Source organism: Cannabis sativa, chromosome 1 (assembly GCF_029168945.1).
Source record: "Cannabis sativa cultivar Pink pepper isolate KNU-18-1 chromosome 1, ASM2916894v1, whole genome shotgun sequence".
Taxonomy (NCBI): domain Eukaryota; kingdom Viridiplantae; phylum Streptophyta; class Magnoliopsida; order Rosales; family Cannabaceae; genus Cannabis; species Cannabis sativa.
The window spans coordinates 34147519-34168100 of NC_083601.1; the positions used below are offsets into that span (position 1 = coordinate 34147519).

General features: G+C 32.1%; 2 protein-coding genes and 1 pseudogene across 2 annotated transcripts; 2 read left to right on the top strand and 1 right to left on the bottom strand.

Moving 5' to 3' along the window:
• On the top strand, positions 1-804 carry LOC133034166 (ABC transporter G family member 36-like; annotated as a pseudogene).
• A 1694-nt stretch (positions 805-2498) lies between these two features.
• On the top strand, positions 2499-4318 carry LOC115706266 (NAC domain-containing protein 72). The gene is made up of 3 exons (XM_030633854.2): positions 2499-2819; positions 2914-3182; positions 3315-4318. Exons 1-3 carry the CDS (start codon positions 2639-2641, stop codon positions 3921-3923), a joined length of 1059 nt encoding a protein of 352 aa, XP_030489714.1. The 5' UTR covers positions 2499-2638; the 3' UTR covers positions 3924-4318.
• A 10101-nt stretch (positions 4319-14419) lies between these two features.
• LOC133033494 (uncharacterized) lies at positions 14420-16074 on the bottom strand. Its single transcript, XM_061108280.1, has 2 exons — positions 14769-16074; positions 14420-14661 (listed from the first exon to the last, which is right to left on the bottom strand). Exons 1-2 carry the CDS (start codon positions 15466-15468, stop codon positions 14633-14635), a joined length of 729 nt encoding a protein of 242 aa, XP_060964263.1. The 5' UTR covers positions 15469-16074; the 3' UTR covers positions 14420-14632.
• Positions 16075-20582: the final 4508 nt, after the last annotated feature.

Here is a 20582-nt window from a genome sequence, read left to right on the forward strand (position 1 = left end):
CCCGGCCCGGCCCGGTATATATTATTTTGGGTCGGGCCCGGCCCGGCCCGGTTTTAAATATTAAAAAAAAAAAAACTAAATCCCTAAAAAAAATCCCAAACAAGTTACCCACGAATCATCTAACAAAAATCTATAAACAATATAAATATTTATATGTATATGATGCAGGTGGTAGTGGAGATTCCATACATTTTCTTTCAAGCTGCAGTATATTGCCTAATAGTATACGCAATGATCGGATACGAATGGACTGCAGCAAAGTTCTTTTGGTATCTGTTTTACACCTTCTTTGGTATGCTCTACTTCACTTTTTATGGCATGATGTGTGTGGGAGTCACTCCTAACCATCACATTGCTTCCATCGTTTCTTCTGCCTTCTATGGATTATGGAACATCTTCGCTGGCTTTATCGTCCCTCGAACCGTAAGAATCTATAACACATATATATTCTAATACATATACATATACACAAGCATAGACAGCTTCTATAACAATACTGACACTGTCAAATACAAAAAACTAAAGTTAATTATTCAAGTATTGACCGAAACACAATGAAACCAATAATCATAGACATTTTCATGCATGCTAATATTGTAACAAAAAAGTTATTAATGTAATGTTTTCATATGTAATTAAAACACAGAGGATACCAATATGGTGGAGTGGAGGTGGTACTATTGGGCTTGTCCAGTTGCATGGACTCTATACGGATTGGTGACATCACAATATGGAGATTTACACGAATACATCATTATTGAGACAGGCGAGACTTTATTGGCCCGGCCCGGTTTTACATGTTAATACCAAAAAAAAAAAAAAAAAAAAAACGGGTCGGGCCTAACCCGGCCCAATTATCTCGGGCCGGGCTTGACCCGCTAGGCCAAAAGAAGGAGTCGGGCCGGGCCGGGCCGGGCCAAAGTGATATCGGGCCGGGCCGGGTTTGTGGCGGGCCGGGCCGGGCCCGGCCCGACTGACATTCCTATTATTGACTAAGCATATAATTTGATGGGCAAAGTCAGCTAAATCGATAAGATATAGAAAAGTATTGAAAACGAACACAAAGAAACTACATATTATTTTCTTAATATATTTTTTTAAGAAAATAAAAAGAAGAAAAAAGAGAGGAGAGTCTGAAAATATATATATTTAAAATCAACTCATACAAGTCTAAACTCAATAATTAATTAATTTGATTTGTTATTGAGTTGAGATACATGTGTACGTAAAATATTTAGTTCAAGGTCTAAGCAGTGAAAAGTAGGTGCAAAAAACCATTGTTTTCTACGACAAGTGTACATTTCATAGAATCGCAGCCGTCCAAGTGCCACACACAACCACATATTAAGTGCCATGTAGCAATTGTGATATGTGCACGTGGCCAATACCGAATCTCAACAAGGCTAATTTTAACACCTAATTGACCTATATTTTTCTATTACTTTATTTCCTCTTTGGGATTTCATTTTCACTTAATTATAATAATAATAATAATAATAACAATACCAAAACTCTCGTCGTAAATAAAAAGTGACGACGATTGCTTGGAATCTATATACGTGCAAGCTATTTGACCTTTCAATCATATCGAGTACAAATACTATCATTGAACCAATAAGAAACCTCCACGTTCACAAAATCCATATGTAGTAACGTCCTCATTACAAAGAAGAAGGATCCAGTTCTTTCCACCTCTCAAACCTTTGACCAATTCACATCACCAGCTAGCAATTAAATAACACCAAATATATATCCATAAAATTTATGTGTAAAATCATACTTGTAACCTAGCTTATAGTAGTTGATGAGTGAAAGAAACCCCTAAAATCTCATAAACGAACACGTATACACCTTCAAAAAGAACCCCAAATAATAAATTAAAATTAGAGTACTGACAAAAAATTTTATATTACGCTGACGTGTTATCAGGATTGGGCATCAGTTAGTTACATTTAACTTTTTTTTCTTTTTCACTCCATATCACCGTCTTGTCGTTTTGACAAAAATTCCAGCCTAACTCTCTCCTTCTTTCTCCGGTGTGAGCTCTACATCAGTCCACGTAATGGCACGTGTCCTTTCTCACTTGCCGACGGCCAATGGACCAGGGCCCTCTTTAACTCCACGCGTGAAAAACGCCTCCACAACGAAAAATGCAAAGTAGGGGCCTTTTTTATCTTTTTTAGGCGCAGATGATTAAAATAAAAACAAAAACAAAAAGAAAGATGGTCTAGAAGGTTATCTCATTGGTAGACACGTGTCCTCCTCCTCGGGATGAGTCACTACTGTATCTTTTCGCGAGGTTTCATAAATTCATGCACCCAAGCCCTGAACCGTACGAGTTTCGGATAAGGTCGGCCGCATGATAACGTCGAACTTAAAGGTGCACGTGGCCATTTCTAATCGGTGATTAACTTCCGTAGGTCCCACTTGAACAATAGTAAGACAAAGATGAGTCATGACCGTACTTATCTAACCCCCACAATTACTCTTCTATAAATAAGTGTCATTTCTTGGAACTTAAAAAAAAAAGAGAAGAAAAAAGAAATCAATTTCAAAAATCCCAATTCTCATACTCCATCTCTCTCTCTCTCACTCATCTGCTTTATTTGAAAGAAAAAAAAAAACGTGGACTGAAGAAATGGGTGTACCCGAGATGGACCCGCTTTCTCAGCTGAGCTTGCCTCCGGGTTTCCGGTTCTTTCCGACAGACGAGGAGCTTTTGGTTCAGTATTTGTGTAGAAAAGTTGCTGGACACCACTTTAGTCTCGAAATTATTGGAGAAATAGATTTGTACAAGTTTGACCCATGGGTATTACCAAGTAAGAGCTTGATTACAGTTTGCAATTCATATCAGATTGGTTTCAATTACTTTTTGAATTTGTATTAACAATATCCTCTTTCCCCTGTTTTTAGGCAAAGCTATATTTGGTGAAAAAGAATGGTATTTTTTTAGTCCGAGGGACCGAAAATATCCGAACGGTTCCCGACCCAATAGGGTTGCAGGATCCGGGTACTGGAAAGCTACCGGTACTGATAAAATAATCACCACCGAAGGTCGAAAAGTGGGGATTAAAAAAGCTCTGGTATTTTACGTCGGCAAAGCTCCAAAAGGAACAAAGACGAACTGGATCATGCACGAGTATCGCCTAATTGAACCGTCGCGTAAAAATGGTAGCACTAAGGTACGTAATTAAATTAATATATAATCAATTTGTCACATGTAACTTAATTAAGAAGCTTACTTAATTAGTTTATTGTTGTTTTTTCGTATAAAAGTATTAATTAAATTACTTTCTATTTGAAAATTATTGTAGCTGGATGAATGGGTTCTATGTCGTATTTACAAGAAGAGCTCGGGCTCTCAGAATAAGCAAATGATGATGGCTAGTCCAATGAGCAAAGAACACAGCAATGGGTCTTCATCGTCCTCTTCGTCGCACCTGGACGACGTCCTCGACTCACTTCCGGCCATCGACGACAGGTTTTTCAATTTGCCACGTGTCAATTCTCTGAAGACACTTCACCAACAGGGAGACGAAAAGCTCGGTTTCCTTAATCTGGGTTCTGGGAATTTTGACTGGGCAACTCTAGCAGCTTTGAACTCGGTGCCGGAACTTGTACCGGGTAATCAAGCTTCTCAACCTCAACAATGTACTGGAACCGTCGGATATAATAATAATGACATGTTCGTCCCTTCTAGTATCCCTCCTCTCTGCCACGTGGATCAATCTCCACCGAAGAATAAGTTAGAGAACTCGATGGATGAAGAAGTACAAAGTGGACTCAGAAATTCTCAACGGATTGATAATTCGGGCTTCTATCAGACGAACTCGAACGTTTTGACTCAGAATTACTCAAACTCGCTGGACCCGTATGGGTTCAGATACCCGGCCCACTCAGCGGGTTTCGGGTTTAGGCAGTGATGAAATTACAGAAGTAGGAATGCATTTTGGGAGGGCATTATTGCGAAACTATAACAATCAAAGTAGGGAGTGCATTTCTGTAAATATCTGAGATTCTTTGGGCTAACATTTTGGCTTTAGATATGACCAAAAAAAAAAAAAACAGAGGACTATTCAAAGTGTTGGGGGTGTAAAAAAAAAAAGGGTAGATAGCAGTTTCCTGAAAAGGAAATCATAATAATAGTATATGAAAAGGGCCTAAACGGAATTTCGCCCCCACTTTTTTGCTTGTTAGCATACAAATTCGATGTATCTCTACTCTTTGTATAATACAATCCAACAAGGACGTGATCAATATTTGGTACATGTCATTTTGGAATCAAAATATTGTTTTATAAATTTGGTTTCGGTCGCTATCTACAGTTAATATTCTTACCAATGCTCTTTTACCTTATTGATTATTTCGAAGTTGTTTTTCAAAATTAAATGTGTTTTGATATCATGAGAGTTATAGACTAGTTATGTGTTGCTTTAATTTGTAAGAGATGATGAACACTAATTGATAATCACCATATATTATATATGATGAGGTTTTTCGATTTGCAAAGGAAGGAAGGAGTATATTGGATTAATAAAAAAAAAATTCTCTGCATAATAATATTTTTAGATTTAGAAATCGAATAGTTTAGTTTATAAAAGAATTAGTCAGTATTGATCGAATATATATTCGGATAAGCATTGTCAATATGAACATGATCATGATTGCAACTGAAACCAACTTTTGTAAAATATACTACGAACTAATTAATAATCCTCCTCCAGTAGTGTGGACGTTATTAAATTTCGACATAATATATATAAATATTTGCACGATTAATTGATGTTGATGATGTACATTCATTGCGAAATTCCAGTATGGCATATTGTGCCAATAATTCTTTATTGTTAAGATACAAGCAAAACTTTATTCTTCACAGAAACTAGTCGACATTCAAAGGTATGATTTGTTTACATAACACGTGAAAATCATGTAGTACTTTTATTTGTCTTTTTGTGACCAATAAACATTTCTCCCGTCTATGGCGCGATCACGTTATTATAACTATTTTTTGTTGATTTTTCTTCTTCATTCTAATATGGAAATATGTTCATATATAGTTGTGATTTTGTGTTCCTTTTTTCTATTTTGAAAAATATTACAGTCAAGGGTGTTTTATTTTGCGCACTATTCAAAAATAAAAGTACTGACTTTTACTTTTATATTTTCTTTCGAGTGAAATTTAATTGGCTAATGCAACAATAATATTGAACTTCTGTACCGCGTAGCTAAAGTATAATAAATGATCCAACAGTTACCCCTACACTACACACCCATGTATAATCAATTCAGCTAATTAAAACATGAAAAAAAAATGAGCAATTTGCGGCGAAACCCTCTTATGTTTTGATTTTTATACACTTAACCCCCTTATCTTTATTTTTGGTGGCAAAACCCCTTTATGTTTTAATTTTTATACACTTAACCCCCTTATCTTTTTTTTTGTGGCAAAACCCCCTTATGTTTTAATTTTTATACACTTAACCCCCTTATCTTTTTTTTGTTGGCAAAACCCCCTTATGTTTATTTTTCTTTGCAAATTTGACACGCCAGTTAAATATTACCGTTAAATATCAACTGGATGACCACTGTATACACCTTTGTATATGTAACGGTAAAACCTCGAAGTCGATACAGTAGTAATCCAGTTAGTATTTAACGGTAATATTTAACTAAAACTTTAAATTTGCAAAGAAAAGTAAACTGAAGGGTTTTGCCACCAAAACAAAAGATAGAGGGGTTAAGTGTAAAAAATTAAAACATAAGGGGGTTTTGCCACAAAAAAAAAGATAAGGGGGTTAAGTGTATAAAAATTAAAACATAAGGGGGTTTTGCCACCAAAAATAAAGATAAGGGGGTTAAGTGTATAAAAATCAAAACATAAGGGGGTTTCGCCGCAAATTGCTCAAAAAAAATAGTTTTTGGTTCGGTGCAATGAATCTAGAGGTTGTAGTACTAATTATAAACAAAAAATTACAATAAGTAATAAAAAAAATTACCGTCATTATTGGGATGATTTCTTTTCTCACGTGCCATCAAAAATTCAAAATAGTTTAATTGGGTCAACAATTATTTAAACTGACATATATATATATATGTATATTTATATATAAACGAGTAAGTTTATTTATTTTTTTCTCTAAACAATATGTTTTTCTTAATTTTTATTAAACGATAATATGATTACTTATTGTTTTACAAGAAGGTCGTATTTTTGTTTTAAAAGTGATGTTTCTATTAAATTACAATCTTAATTATTTATTGACTAATTTAATAAATTAATAAAATTCTAATTTGACTAAAAACAAAACTGAAAAATAAAAATGAAAACAAATTTATTTTCACCGAAATAATATTAATTGTAGTATGAAAATAATAATTAAAAAAAACAATTTTTAGAATAAATAATTAAAAAATAATGGTACGTATTTTTGTAATAAATTAATAGTAACCGCAAAATAAATGTAGATCGGTAAATATATAAATTTTTTTATCATTTTGGATTATTTACGAAATAACCTCATTTTTATTACATTAGTTTTCTACGGACTAAGAAGAATTAACATTCTATATATAGCTGTCTAAAAAGTCGAACTTGGTATTAATTTTTGAATTTCTTCCAAAATGTCAATTATATTATATAGATTCTAGATTTCTAGTTCAAGTTTTCTCTCTTCCTCTAAAAAGAAAATGTTAATTAACAAATGAATTATTAACAGTTTAACACCACCAATATAAATTGAGCTCCCCAACCCCATTCATAGTTCACTGCCTTTTCTCTCTGATCAAAAAAAGAGCATCCAGTGAGTGAGATGAAAACATGGCCAATAATTAATACATCAGTTTGCGTTTCGTACGTAAAATTCTTCACACATTTTATCATCCAAAAAAGTAACCAAACTGGTTCGAACAGCAGCCACTAAATAACAAACGAACTTAGAATTTTGCTCTTTTTTTTTTTTTTCTCCAAATCATCCTTATCAAAATTCATCATCAAAAAAGAAAAAAAGAAAAAAAAACGCAACGGGTGACATTCAGTTTAGATTTAAGACAGTTAAGTAATTCTCTATTTGTTTCAAATTTGTTGACCCCGACGATTAAATTTAAAACGTCAGAATTATACAACTGGTGTCGAGATATATAGATAAGTATTACGATATAGGTTTCTTACAGCAGATTCGGACTTAACCAAAGTTTACAGGCATTTTGATTGCCCTTGGAATCATTCTCTTTAAGATGCCAAATTGCCAATCATGAAAACTTTCCGAAGTATTATTCAATGACTATTTCTTTTCCTCTCTTGCTTTGCACGTGTGACATATTCTGGTCAACATATTCAATTGCTCTAATCTTAACCCGCACGGGCTTTTAATTTGTTAATTCACTGCCAAGTGTCCCTTAATACTTTTTCTTTAGGTCAATTATGTGACCAAATATGAATCGGATAAGTTACTACCATTGGGAATATGCCATATATCTTACCTTGCTTGTGTACGTTGAATCATAAATTTGATCACCCAACTAGTAGCCCTAAGAAGAAAACTCATGAAAATTATTAAAATAAAAAAAGTTGAGCTTTTTATTTATTTATTTTTTCAAAATTATTTGGCCACTTTCGTTGAAAAACTTGACCAGTTTTTTTCTGTATACAATATATACTACTAGTACACACTCATTTCCCTAGTACAGTAAAGTAAAGTAATTCTAATTTGAGTGGAAGCTAAAGTAAATTGAATATAGAACTAAAGCTTTATGATGTTATGTAGCATAAGAAGCAAATTCATTGTGATATTTATTTTTATATAGTATACTTTTAGTTTTATTTATATTTAATTAAATAGAAAAAATCGAGTTAAGACACAATCTTTCTAATTTCTACGGTCATACTTGAAGGAAATTATTACAGCAATATTAAAAAGATTATTAAAAAATCATGATTACCCAATAATGTGCTTTGGCAATTATATTGTTCCCCATAAATGGGAACATATACACAATTAACAGTAACATAACTGGTTTTCACTTTGACAAATAAATTAATATAGCACAAAAGCAATGATAGTCAAAGAATTCGATCATAATTATCCCTTCGGAGGAAAAAAAGAAAAGAAAGAAAATATATAGCTTTTAGTACTTAATTAATTACTAGCTTTTTATAATACCATGTCGAATTGTCGATCCAATTATGAGACGAAAAAACTATTAACACATGCAATATTATATATTGGCATGTTCATATGTGATCATTATTTTTTTAAGGGAAAGTTAGAAAAATATTCAATTTTGATCCAATCTTTACAAAAATACTGCCACACGGCAGAAATTATTTTTCTACTCTCTCAACTATTTTTTTCTTCTTTTATACTGCAATAGCAATTATATTTGCAAGTCGAATCAGAACAAAAAAACTACTAAAACAACACAAAAATAAATGTAAAACAATAAATAGATATAAGCACTTAAAAAATATAAAAGAACCACATACCTCAAAACTTTTTTTCTAGTGAACTCGTCAAATGTATTTTTAGGAGAACCAAAATAAAAAAAAATAACCACAAAATAACCATATAGAAGGACGAAGAAATGTATATTATAGCCTCCATCTTCCACATCCACGAATAGAACCACCCCAGCACCACGAGAACACCCAAAAAACAATCATTAATTCCAGCAAGATAGAATAAAAACAGTGAAATCGATGTTAAAAAAATAAATTATGAAAAACAACCGCAAACAACACTAAAACAAATAAAAAAAAGAGCTAAAAAATAAACACAGTATACTGTAGTATGAAACTTATAAAAATACACAGTAAAAAAATAAAAAATACGTACCTGGCAATACTTTTGTAAAAAAATGACAAAAATCAGTATACCATGTAAATTTCCTTTTTTTTAATATGAATTGTGATCTCATCAACAGACGGAAACATATTAATCTCATAAATACTGAAGTTTTTATTATTCTTATACAATTTTGTAATAAAAATGCTAAAGGACACTAATAGTGCCTGATACATTTTTATGTGTCAATATAATTTTTAGGGAGTATCGCTAGCTAATCGCGACGCGACATGTCTAGAGGTGCTAGGCAACACTAGTACCTAATAACAAGCTCATTTTGTAAACATATTGGAATAAAGGGAATGAAAACATAATAATAGAATAGAATTGAATATGAGAATGAGAATAGGAATGAAATTGAATCAAGTTTTAAACGTATTAAAAAAAATAGTAAAAAATTTATTAAAATTTTTCTTATTTTACATTAGAAGGATATTTCTTTCCATTTCAAAATGAGTAATTTGTGACATAAATGCTTAAGTTTAACTTCCAGCTGCAAAGAAATACTTAAATTTAATTTTTAAAAGTAATAATACCTAAGTTATATATATAATAGTCATTCAACTAAAATAATAAAAATATAATAGTCATTCAACTAAAATAATAAAAATATATTTACTTCGTTAGAATAATATTCCAATACTTTATAATACAACTAAATAAAAAAATAAAATAAAAATTATTTTATTTTTTATTTCTTTATCTCCAACTAAAACATAATTCGTAATTCGTACTTCCTAATCAGTTTTCTACATGCTAATGCTATGTACGCGTACGTATATTTTTAAAGTGGATAGTGTATTTTTGATTGGGTTAAAGTTAAATCTCCCTGTATTGGTCAAGCTTTACGGTTAGACTTTCACTCCTATATATACAAATGATATACATATATTTATATACATGTATTTTAACGTTAATGATCTAAAACACCTTTTCTGATGTACATATATTTATATAAATATATATATTTTTTTTATGAATATATATATTAATTTTCATGATAGCACCGAAATTGGGAGGGAATAATTACTTTTGAAGAAGAACTTCGAACAAAATTTAAAACTTTTGTATACTCTTTGAAATGACTTTGAGGATGAGAATGATTAATCATACGGGCCTATATATAGAAATGAATTTATCAAATCAGTTTACAAATGGACTAAGATATATATGAATATGATATATGCATGCATGCAGTAGCCCGTAGCATTTAGGAATCTCATCTCATTACCTGTACCTGTGTTTATTTATTCACTTTTATACATATATATTCGTATATATACAACAAAATTAATTAAACAAACTCACAACGCATGCACTTACGTCATACACATTTAACAACTCCTCAAGCCCCTCCTTTTTTTTGTTTGCCTAATACCTCCAATTTCAAAAGAAAAAAAGAAAAGAAAAGAAAAGTTTGGCATAGATTTTAAACTAAACTTAGGTGATCAGTTGCACAAATTAATATAGTATTAAAATGTGGCAAATAATGATACTGTTCGGTAACTTTTAAAAAAATAATTTTTTTTATGCAATCATAAATCTGAAAACAACAAATCAAAATATAGTTTATAGTGGCTGTTCGAAAAGGGAGAAAAATATGTTTTCAAAAAGAACATTGCTATTAGGCACCTTTTTGACATGTCGCGTTGCGATTTGTTAGGAATACTCCCTAAAAACTATTATATTAAATTATATGAGACCCGATAACTAGTTGAACCAATAGCGATATTGATACAGTATTAGGAACCACAGGTGCCTTTTAGCATTTCTCTTTCAAGAATTCAAAGCTCTCCGTATTAGAAATACTGTAAATCTGTATATAGCCCTAATTAATTCAAGAGAATCAAACAATAAAATTAAGGAATAGCGGAAGCGTACCGGAGTCCATAGAATCGACTTTGTAATGATCTTTATTGGTATGATCTTCCAATTTGCATCAAAACCTTTTTTTCTGTAAATTTTTGCTCTTGGTGATGGGGATACAAGAGTGAAAAGATACGATGCAAATGGGGACCATTACCCGTTATATTACCAACAGACAAACCTGTTGGTAATATTTATTGACTATTTCTATTTGGCCCCTCATCAATATAGAAATTGTCTAATTGGTATCCACATATTAAAATCATGACAATCATGCCCTTAAGTCATAAACTTTATTCCAAAATAGACCACATAAATTTGACTTATTTATTTGATGACCCAACACACATTTTATATATACAATTGTGACCCCAATTATTTCTAACAATCTCCCACTGGGTCACATATGTATACATATAAATGTGTTAACCTTATTGAGCTCATAACTTTGTCATCATAACCATAGGCATGTGCAATCTCGTCCATTAACTATATCAACATAGGATCAAAGCGATTTTCGTTGTATCAATCACAACTAAACCCATCAATGGTCACATATATCAACATAGCCAAATGACATAGATCAATCATGATAATGTGGTATGAAAATTACATGCACGGTGATCTATTCATGTCAATTTTCAATTGGTCCTACTTTACTTTATGGAGATCAAAACTTTAGCTTAAATGTACAAAGTGTAATAAACTGAATAACATAATTTCTGATCAGAAAATATCCAAATACAGATGTTTCATGAAACAAATAAAACACACTAAAGACAAACTCCCACTGAATCTAGATATCCTCATAATCTAAAACACTCATACGAGCAGTGTGCTCATGAAAGACCTTGGATGGCAAACCCTTAGTAAGGGGGTCTGCGATCATGGAGTTTGTACCTAAGTGTTCTATACAAATCTGTCCACTTTGTACCCTTTCTTTTACAACAAGGAACTTGATGTCAATGTGTTTTGACTTCGTCGAACTCCTATTGTTGTTGGAATACAATACAGCTGACTTATTGTCACAATACAACTTAAGTGGTCTTTCAATTCCATCCACAATGCGCAGCCCAGTGACAAAGTTTCTCAGCCATATACCATGGTTGGATGCCTCATAACATGCAACAAATTCTGCTGCCATGGTGGATGAAGCTATGAGTGTTTGTTTTGCACTCCTCCATGAGATAGCTCCACCACCTAACAGATATATGTAGCCCGAAGTAGATCTTCTACTATCTTGGCATCCCGCAAAGTCAGAGTCAGAGTATCCAATGATCTCAAAGTGATCTGACCTCCTATATGTGAGCATGTACTCTCTTGTTCTCTTCAAATATCTCATAACCTTTTTGGCTGCTTTCCAGTGATCAATTCCTGGATTGCTTAAGTATCTGCCTAACACTCCAACAATGTACGCTATATCCGGACGCGTACAAACTTGAGCATACATAAGACTCCCAACAGCCGAAGCGTAGGGAATCTTTTGCATTTCTTGAATTTCAAGGCTTCCTTTAGGGCATTGTTTAAGACAAAATTTGTCTCCTTTAACGACAGGGGTATCACCTGGTCTACAATCTTGCATGCCAAACCGTTTGAGTACTTTATCGATATAGCCCTTTTGTGATAATCCAAGAATACCCCGAGAACGGTCTCGATGTATTTGAATTCCTAACACAAAGGAGTCGTCACCAAGATCTTTCATCTCAAAATGCTTGGATAGAAATCTCTTGGTTTCGTGCAATAAGCCTATATCATTAGTGGCAAGCAATATGTCATCGACATATAGAACCAGAAATATACACTTACTCCCATTAAACTTATGATACACACAATCATCAACAGCATTCATCTCAAAACCAAATAAGAGAACCACTTGATGAAATTTGTGGTACCATTGACGGGAAGCTTGCTTGAGTCCATAGATGGATTTTTTTAATTTGCAAACCATTTTCTTTGGGTCACAAACCACAAAGTTTTCTGGTTGCTCCATATAAATTGTCTCATCAATGTCGCCATTGAGAAACGCTGTTTTAACATCCATCTGATGTAACTCAAGATCAAAGTGAGCAACAAGTGCCATTATTATCCTGAAAGAGTCTTTCGATGAAACTGGAGAGAAAGTCTCTTTATAATCAATGCCTTCTTTCTGAGTATAGCCTTTTGCTACAAGACGTGCCTTAAACCTCACCACATTACCATTTTCATCCCTCTTGGTTTTAAATATCCATTTACAACCAATGGGTTTTACACCTTCTGGTAATGGGACAACTTCCCAAACTTTATTGTCTTGCATAGACTTATTCTCTTCATTCATGGCATCATTCCACTTTTGAGAGTTAGAACTTTTCATGGCTTGATGAAAGTTGATTGGATCATCTTCCATCATTCCAATGCCATCCTCATGTTCTTGAAGATACACTATATATTCATCTGGATTAATAGCATTTCTTCTTTCTCTAGTGGATCGTCGCAAAGGCACTTGTTCTTGAGGTTGTTGAGTTTGTACCTCTGGGGTTTGATTGACTATGTTTGGTTGCTCTTGATCTAAAACTTGATCAATATTAGGAATGGAATCCTGGATATTGTCAAAAGCAACTATTGGAATAGGAATCAACTCATCCTCAAGAGGAGTGGTTGATTCTAAATCCTCCTCAAAAACAAAGTCTTTAACCGTATTTCTCCCCCCAAACTCAATATCCTCAAAAAACTTTGCAGTTCCCGTTTCAAATATATTCTTTACTTTGGGATCATAAAACTTGAAACCCCTGGATCGTTCGTAATATCCAATAAAGTAGCTGCTCACAGTTTTGGGTTCCAGCTTCTTTTCATTTGGCCTATAAGGCCTAGCCTCAGCTGGACATCCCCAAACATGAAAGTGCTTAAGACTAGGCTTTCGCCCTGTCCAAAGCTCATAAGGTGTGTTTGCAGCTGCTTTAGTTGGTACCCTATTCAAAATGTAGGCTGTTGTCTTAAGTGCCTCTCCCAGCAGTGATTCGGTAAGGTTGAATGATCCGATCATACTCCTTACCATATCTTTAAGAGTACGGTTTCGTCTTTCAGCAACACCATTCATGCTAGGAGATCCTGGCATAGTGTACTGTGGGACAATTCCACACTCCTCTAGATATCTGGCAAAAGGTCCTGGACGTTGTTCACCTGATCCGTCATATCTGCCATAGTACTCACCACCTCGGTCAGACCTGACTTGCTTTATTCTTTTGCTAAGTTGATTCTCAACTTCAGCCTTAAAAGATTTGAACACGTCCAACACTTGAGACTTTTCATGAAGTAGAAATAGGTACGCATATCTTGAGTAATCATCTATGAATGATACAAAATATCGTTGACCATTCCAAGAAGGTGTAGGAAATGGCCCACAAATATCTGTATGTATCAACTCTAAGACATCAGTAGCTCTTTTCGCACCCGATTTCTTTATTTTGGTCTGTTTGCCTTTGATGCATTCAATACAAACATCAAAGTCTGAAAAATCAATTGAATCTAAAATTCCATCAGACACAAGTCGCTCAACTCTATTTCTAGAGATGTGACCTAACCGTTTGTGCCATAAGGAACTTGATTTTTCATTATCCATTTTACGCTTAGTACCACGTGATTCCACATTCAAGGTTTCATTATAAGAAGCAACAGTGTCAAGCAAATATAAGTTGTCATAAACCATAAGTGAACCAGTTCCAACAGTATTTGAATTAATAGATAAACTAAAGCAATTGTTTCCAAATGAACAACAATAACCCAATTTGTCCAAACAAGAAACAGAAACCAAATTCCGTCTAAAAGACGGTACAACAAAAGTATCTATTAAGTCCAAATAGTAACCAGTACTTAACAACAACCTAAAATGCCCTATTGCTTCCACATTTACCGACTTGCCATCTCCCACATAAATGCTTCTTTCAGCATCATTTGGCTTTCGGTAACTCAGGCAACCCTGCATAGAAACACTGATGTTAGTAGTAGCACCGGAATCTAACCACCAAGTGTTTCTTGGTACTGAAGCTAAATTTACCTCAGAACAGACCAAAGTAAGAAATGTACCTTTCTTTGCTCGCCATGCAATATACTTAGCACATTCCTTCTTCATGTGTCCTTTCATGTTGCAAAAGAAACAACCATCATCACTGTTGGTTTGAGTTTGTTTCTTATGTGCAGGACCTTTATCCTTAGCAGCCTCATTCTTTCTTTTCTTGCCCTTATCTTTAGAGGTGCTTGCCAAGTGAGCACTTTCAGTCTTCTCTTGCTTCAGTCTTTCTTCCTCTTGAACACAAAATGAAATGAGCTCATTAAGAGTCCATTTCTCCCTTTGGCAGTTATAACTAACCTTGAATTGACTGAATTGTGGAGGAAGAGAGATAAGCACTAAATGTACAAGCAAGTCATCAGAAAGCTCAAGCTTTAGTGCCTTCAACTTTGAAGCAAGGTGAGACATTTCCATAATGTACTCCCTTATATTTTCCTTGCCCTTAAACTTCATGGAAATAAGTTTCTTTAAAAGAGTACTTGTTTCCGCCTTATCGCTTTTCGCAAAGCGCTTCTCAATTTCAGCAAGGAAAGTTGTGGCATCGGTGACCTCCTCGGACACCGCACCCCTAAAAGCCTCAGGTATGCCGCGCTTAATGATCATAAGACTCATGCGGTTTGAACGGTCCCACTTCTCATAAATCCTCCTTTGCTCGGAGGTACTGGTATCCGTAAGAGAAGCAGGACGATCCATCCTTAATGCAAGGTCAAGATCCATGCAGCCAAGAACAATAAAAATGTTCTCCTTCCAATCCTTAAAGTTATTACCATTAAGGACCGGTACCGAATTAAGGTTAGCAGATACACTAGCAACAGCTGAAAAGAACAATACAATTACATAAATAACATGCTCATATAAGAATCCAAATAAAACAATAAATTCAAATAATGGTTAATCCCATCTCAAGATACCAAACACAACATTAATATTAAGTCTTTGGACAGTAATATTAATTGTAAGCGGTACTCTTGTTGTAGTGATCAAACATTGACAATAAATTATGTCAAATAATATGCAATCTTTAGACTAACATATTATTCACACAAACTACCTTATAATTGTCACACATTTATCACCACAAACATGCATGCAATTCAACTAACTATTAACTCACCTTTGGGTTAGTTAATAAATTTATGAATCACATACACACAATTATCATAATATTTTTATTAAATTAATCTACACAAAAGAGATCACTTTGGTGATATTTTGTTTCAATTAATTTAATTAAAATAATAGATATCTTTAATAAATTCCATACCAAAATTTGAATTAATTGTTACTGAATTATTACAAAATTAATAAACTTATGCATACATGTATAAGTAATTTAAATTATAATACTTAACAACTTTGCACATATATATTAATAAACTTATGTGCACACCGATTTCTTATATATATATAAAAGAAAAACTGTATTTCGTTTACTGTTATATGCAAATCGCAGCAAACTTTTGTTTTATTTTATAATATATTTATATATAAAACAAAACAATCATAATGGAAAGCATATTTATATTGCAAACAGTAAGCTATATATCTGTATCGCAAATTGATATCCCACAGTGAGTGCAATTAAAATGCTATAATCCAAATTGATAAACCAACACATATATATATATATTCTCATATGTCGATATCACCAAACAAAACCAAAACTTTCAATATGTGAGAGTTTCTTTCGCACATATATGCGGCTGACGATTGCAATCGTAAAGCAATAGATATATGCGGCAGAATATATATACAATCGTAAAGCATTATATAAATGCTTTGCAAAACTTTCACTTCATATATAATCGCATCATATACATAAAAAAACAACTTCAATCGCAATATATATTAATCAGCGATTGAAACTCAGAACAAATTTCAGCGGTGGGACATTAGCATGATTAACTAAATATTCCAAATGCAAAAACAATAATTTAATGGAAGATCAAATTACTATAAATCCTCAAGAATTAATTTAGGGATGCTCTTGATACCACATATTAGAAATACTGTAAATCTGTATATAGCCCTAATTAATTCAAGAGAATCAAACAATAAAATTAAGGAATAGCGGAAGCGTACCGGAGTCCATAGAATCGACTTTGTAATGATCTTTGTTGGTATGATCTTCCAATTTGCATCAAAACCTTTTTTTCTGTAAATTTTTGCTCTTGGTGATGGGGATACAAGAGTGAAAAGATACGATGCAAATGGGGACCATTACCCGTTATATTACCAACAGACAAACCTGTTGGTAATATTTATTGACTATTTCTATTTGGCCCCTCATCAATATAGAAATTGTCTAATTGGTATCCACATATTAAAATCATGACAATCATGCCCTTAAGTCATAAACTTTATTCCAAAATAGACCACATAAATTTGACTTATTTATTTGATGACCCAACACACATTTTATATATACAATTGTGACCCCAATTATTTCTAACACTCCGACGAAAAAAAATTATGATAGAGTGTACTCTATCCACAGCATCACGCATCTCCTCCCTCATCTATTCCATCTTTTTTCGTCGAAAGTATCTCGTTCTCCATATAATTCGGTACTTGGCATATATCCTTAATGTAAAAAACAAAAAATAAAGATTGTACCTTTCTAATTTTCATTATGAAATTATACATTTGTATATCTTTTTTTATAAAGAGTATACGTATCATCTAATTAATTAATCCCTCATACTAAATCAATATTAAAATTCTGATATATCGATTTGTAAGATAGATTTAATTACATGATATATATCACACCTAATAAAATAATAAATATTAAAATCTTCTATTTATGACAAAATATTTGTGTCAATCTCAAGTACCTTTAAAGAAATAAAAATATGAAGAGTGATAATAAAGAACATTTAATTTCAATTTTTTAACAAGAAAATGTATGACGAAGTAGTTTTTTATACAGTGATATTTGTCATAATTATACTATCATTTTGTTACATTGTTTAAAAATTCAAAATATCTAAAAGAATAATGTAATATTTTTGCATGTGTTTTTAGATGCACAATTAAGTATATAAAAGAAATATATAAGAAATATATGTACAATTAAGTTGAGAAATAAATTAAAATAAGTGATTAATAATAATACTCCTTAAGTATATAAAAGAAAGGGGTCTTTTTAATATTATACCAAAAACTGATTTTATTTATAAAAATACCTTCAACAAATTTTTTTGCGCATATACCGATGTGCCACGTCAGCCTAAGTACCGAAATTCAAAATTATTACCGAAAATAGGAAAACCTTGAAAATTCTCGCTTCCAGAATTTTCAGTGTTTTGCAAGTTTTAAAAAAAAAGCAACGTTTTGGTTGCTTTTGATGTAAATAATATATCAATTAGTTACTTTTTATTATAAAAAAATTATATGAAATAATTTTTTTCTTATACACATTTTTAGTTGCTTATTTTAATCGGATAACCTTAAAACTATGATTTTTTTTTTTTAAATTTTTAGACTATATTATATGTTATTTTATTATTTAAGATACCTTGAGGTTACTTTTTTTTAGCAATTTTAAACCATATTTTGAGTTGTGGGAAACATATATATTTTTTTTGATATAAAAAAAAAAGATGAACAATATAAAAGTAACCTTTCTCTTTCTTTTATAAATTATTAACAAAGAAGTAACTAAATATTATATTTGAACAAAATAAGTATACCATCTAATTTTATGGGTTGCTACAATAAATATTATAATATATGTTTCCCATATATTAAATTATGTGGTTGATAAAACTTTTAAAATAATAAAGAAAACGAAATAAAGAAAATGAGAAAATATGCGTCCTTTATTCACATAAAAAAAACAATTGATTGTATATAATGTACTAAATGTTGTAAAATTGAGAAGCTTCAGGAAAAAATAAAAGTTGAAAAAGAAAAAAAATGATGATGTGAGTGCGTGTGAATGGAGAAAAAGACAAAAAAAAAACATATTAATCATGTGCAGTGGGTGAATTGACAGAAAGAAAGAGAGAGAGAGAGAGAGAGAGAGAGAGAGAGAGACTGGAGAGAGAGAGAGAAAACACAAAACATTGAACAATAATTTCGGTATGCCATTCCGGTATTAGCATTAATAAAAAAACTGACAACAAATTCTTAAATAATTTGAGATAAACGTGTTGTTATGCAATTAGAAATATATAAGAAATATATGTACACTTCATGAAATTTATAAAAGATAATTTTTATAAATAAGTTTTCATTATTATTCAATTCTTCAAGACATTTTTAATTGCATTACTCTTATTCCTCTTCTTTTTTTCGTTTCTTCCTTCATTGATTGACTATATATAGCTTGTTTTACTTGATCATGTCATGTTATCATCTGCTTCAAAAATATTTATTTTTGTAATTTTTAGTTACCATTTTTTGTAGTCATGATGTTTTTGCCAACAAATTTTTGTACTGGTAAAAATTGGGTATTGTACTGAAAAAAAAAAGATTTTTTTCACCGCATTTTTGCCATGACAAGAGATCAACAAATTAACGTAGGTGTTACAATTTTTGCCAGCGCAAAATAAAAAGTACTGGCAAATATGACTATTACTGTCGTAATAAGACGTTGGTGCACGCCGGTAAAAAACATTCGTGGTAAGTGTGGTTGTAACGTGTTTTGTTGGCGCATTAACGCCGAGGGAAAAATCTTACTTTTACTAGTGCATTAAAGTGCTAGCGAAAGTATCATTTGATAGATGAGTATTTGACATTTGCGAGTGCAATAATATGGGCCGGTAAATATGAACTTTTTCTAGCGCACTTTTGCACTCACAACAACTGGCCTCTTGCAGTTATCACATACTAAGGTATAATGCATCGGTAAAACTTTGTATTTTGAATTATTTATTATTTTAATTTAATGTTTTATCAAATTTAAAATAAAAATATAATTTAAATTATTATAGATACATAATATAGCTATAATTGTCTAAGTAATTAGTAAATAACCATGTCTAAATACAAACATAAGTATATTGTCTTAACTAAAATAAAAATAAATACTAGGGGTGAAAATCGGTCGGTTATGGTCGGTTTTTACAATTTTATAACCGACCGGTCGGTAACGGTTTTTATTTTACGAAAACCGTAACCGACCGTTTAGAAATTATAACCGTATAAAACCGACCGTACGGTTTTTGGCGGTTTTCGGTTTGGCGGTTTTAGGCGGTTTTTGGCGGTTTTTGGCGGTTTTGACGGTTTTTTGGTTAAACTATTTTTTTATTTCAAAAACCGAAACCGACCGCCATGTCAAAAAAACCTAAACCGAAACCGACCGCCAAATTTAGTGATGACGTGGAACCGAAAATTCGGTTACAGTCTGGTCGGTTTGATGGTCGGTTTCTGTTCATTTCAGTTCATATTTGTTTGTGGTTTGTTCACATTTGTTTTAATATATAATACATGTTTAAGCTTGATCACCTTATGCATGATTCATGATCCTAATACGAAATTTGAGAATTGAATATTAGGAATGATCTAATTGAAGAAACACAAATTTTGATGTGAAACGAGAATATTCACATAGTATGCGTGACTTTTTAGATTATTACTCAATACAAATTATATGTTCTTCTACCTCAAAGATTCAATAGATGATATATAGTTTATAACGTTATGATCTGAAAATAAAATTAAATTATTTTTATAATCTGTCATTATATAGGAAGAAGAAGAATAGTCAATATCATTTACAATGGGGTAAATGAAACAACTCGATTCATATCTTTAATTTTTCATCTATATTTAAACAAAATCGTTTTCATTAATTTTATGTGAATCTTGATTATTTGCACTCA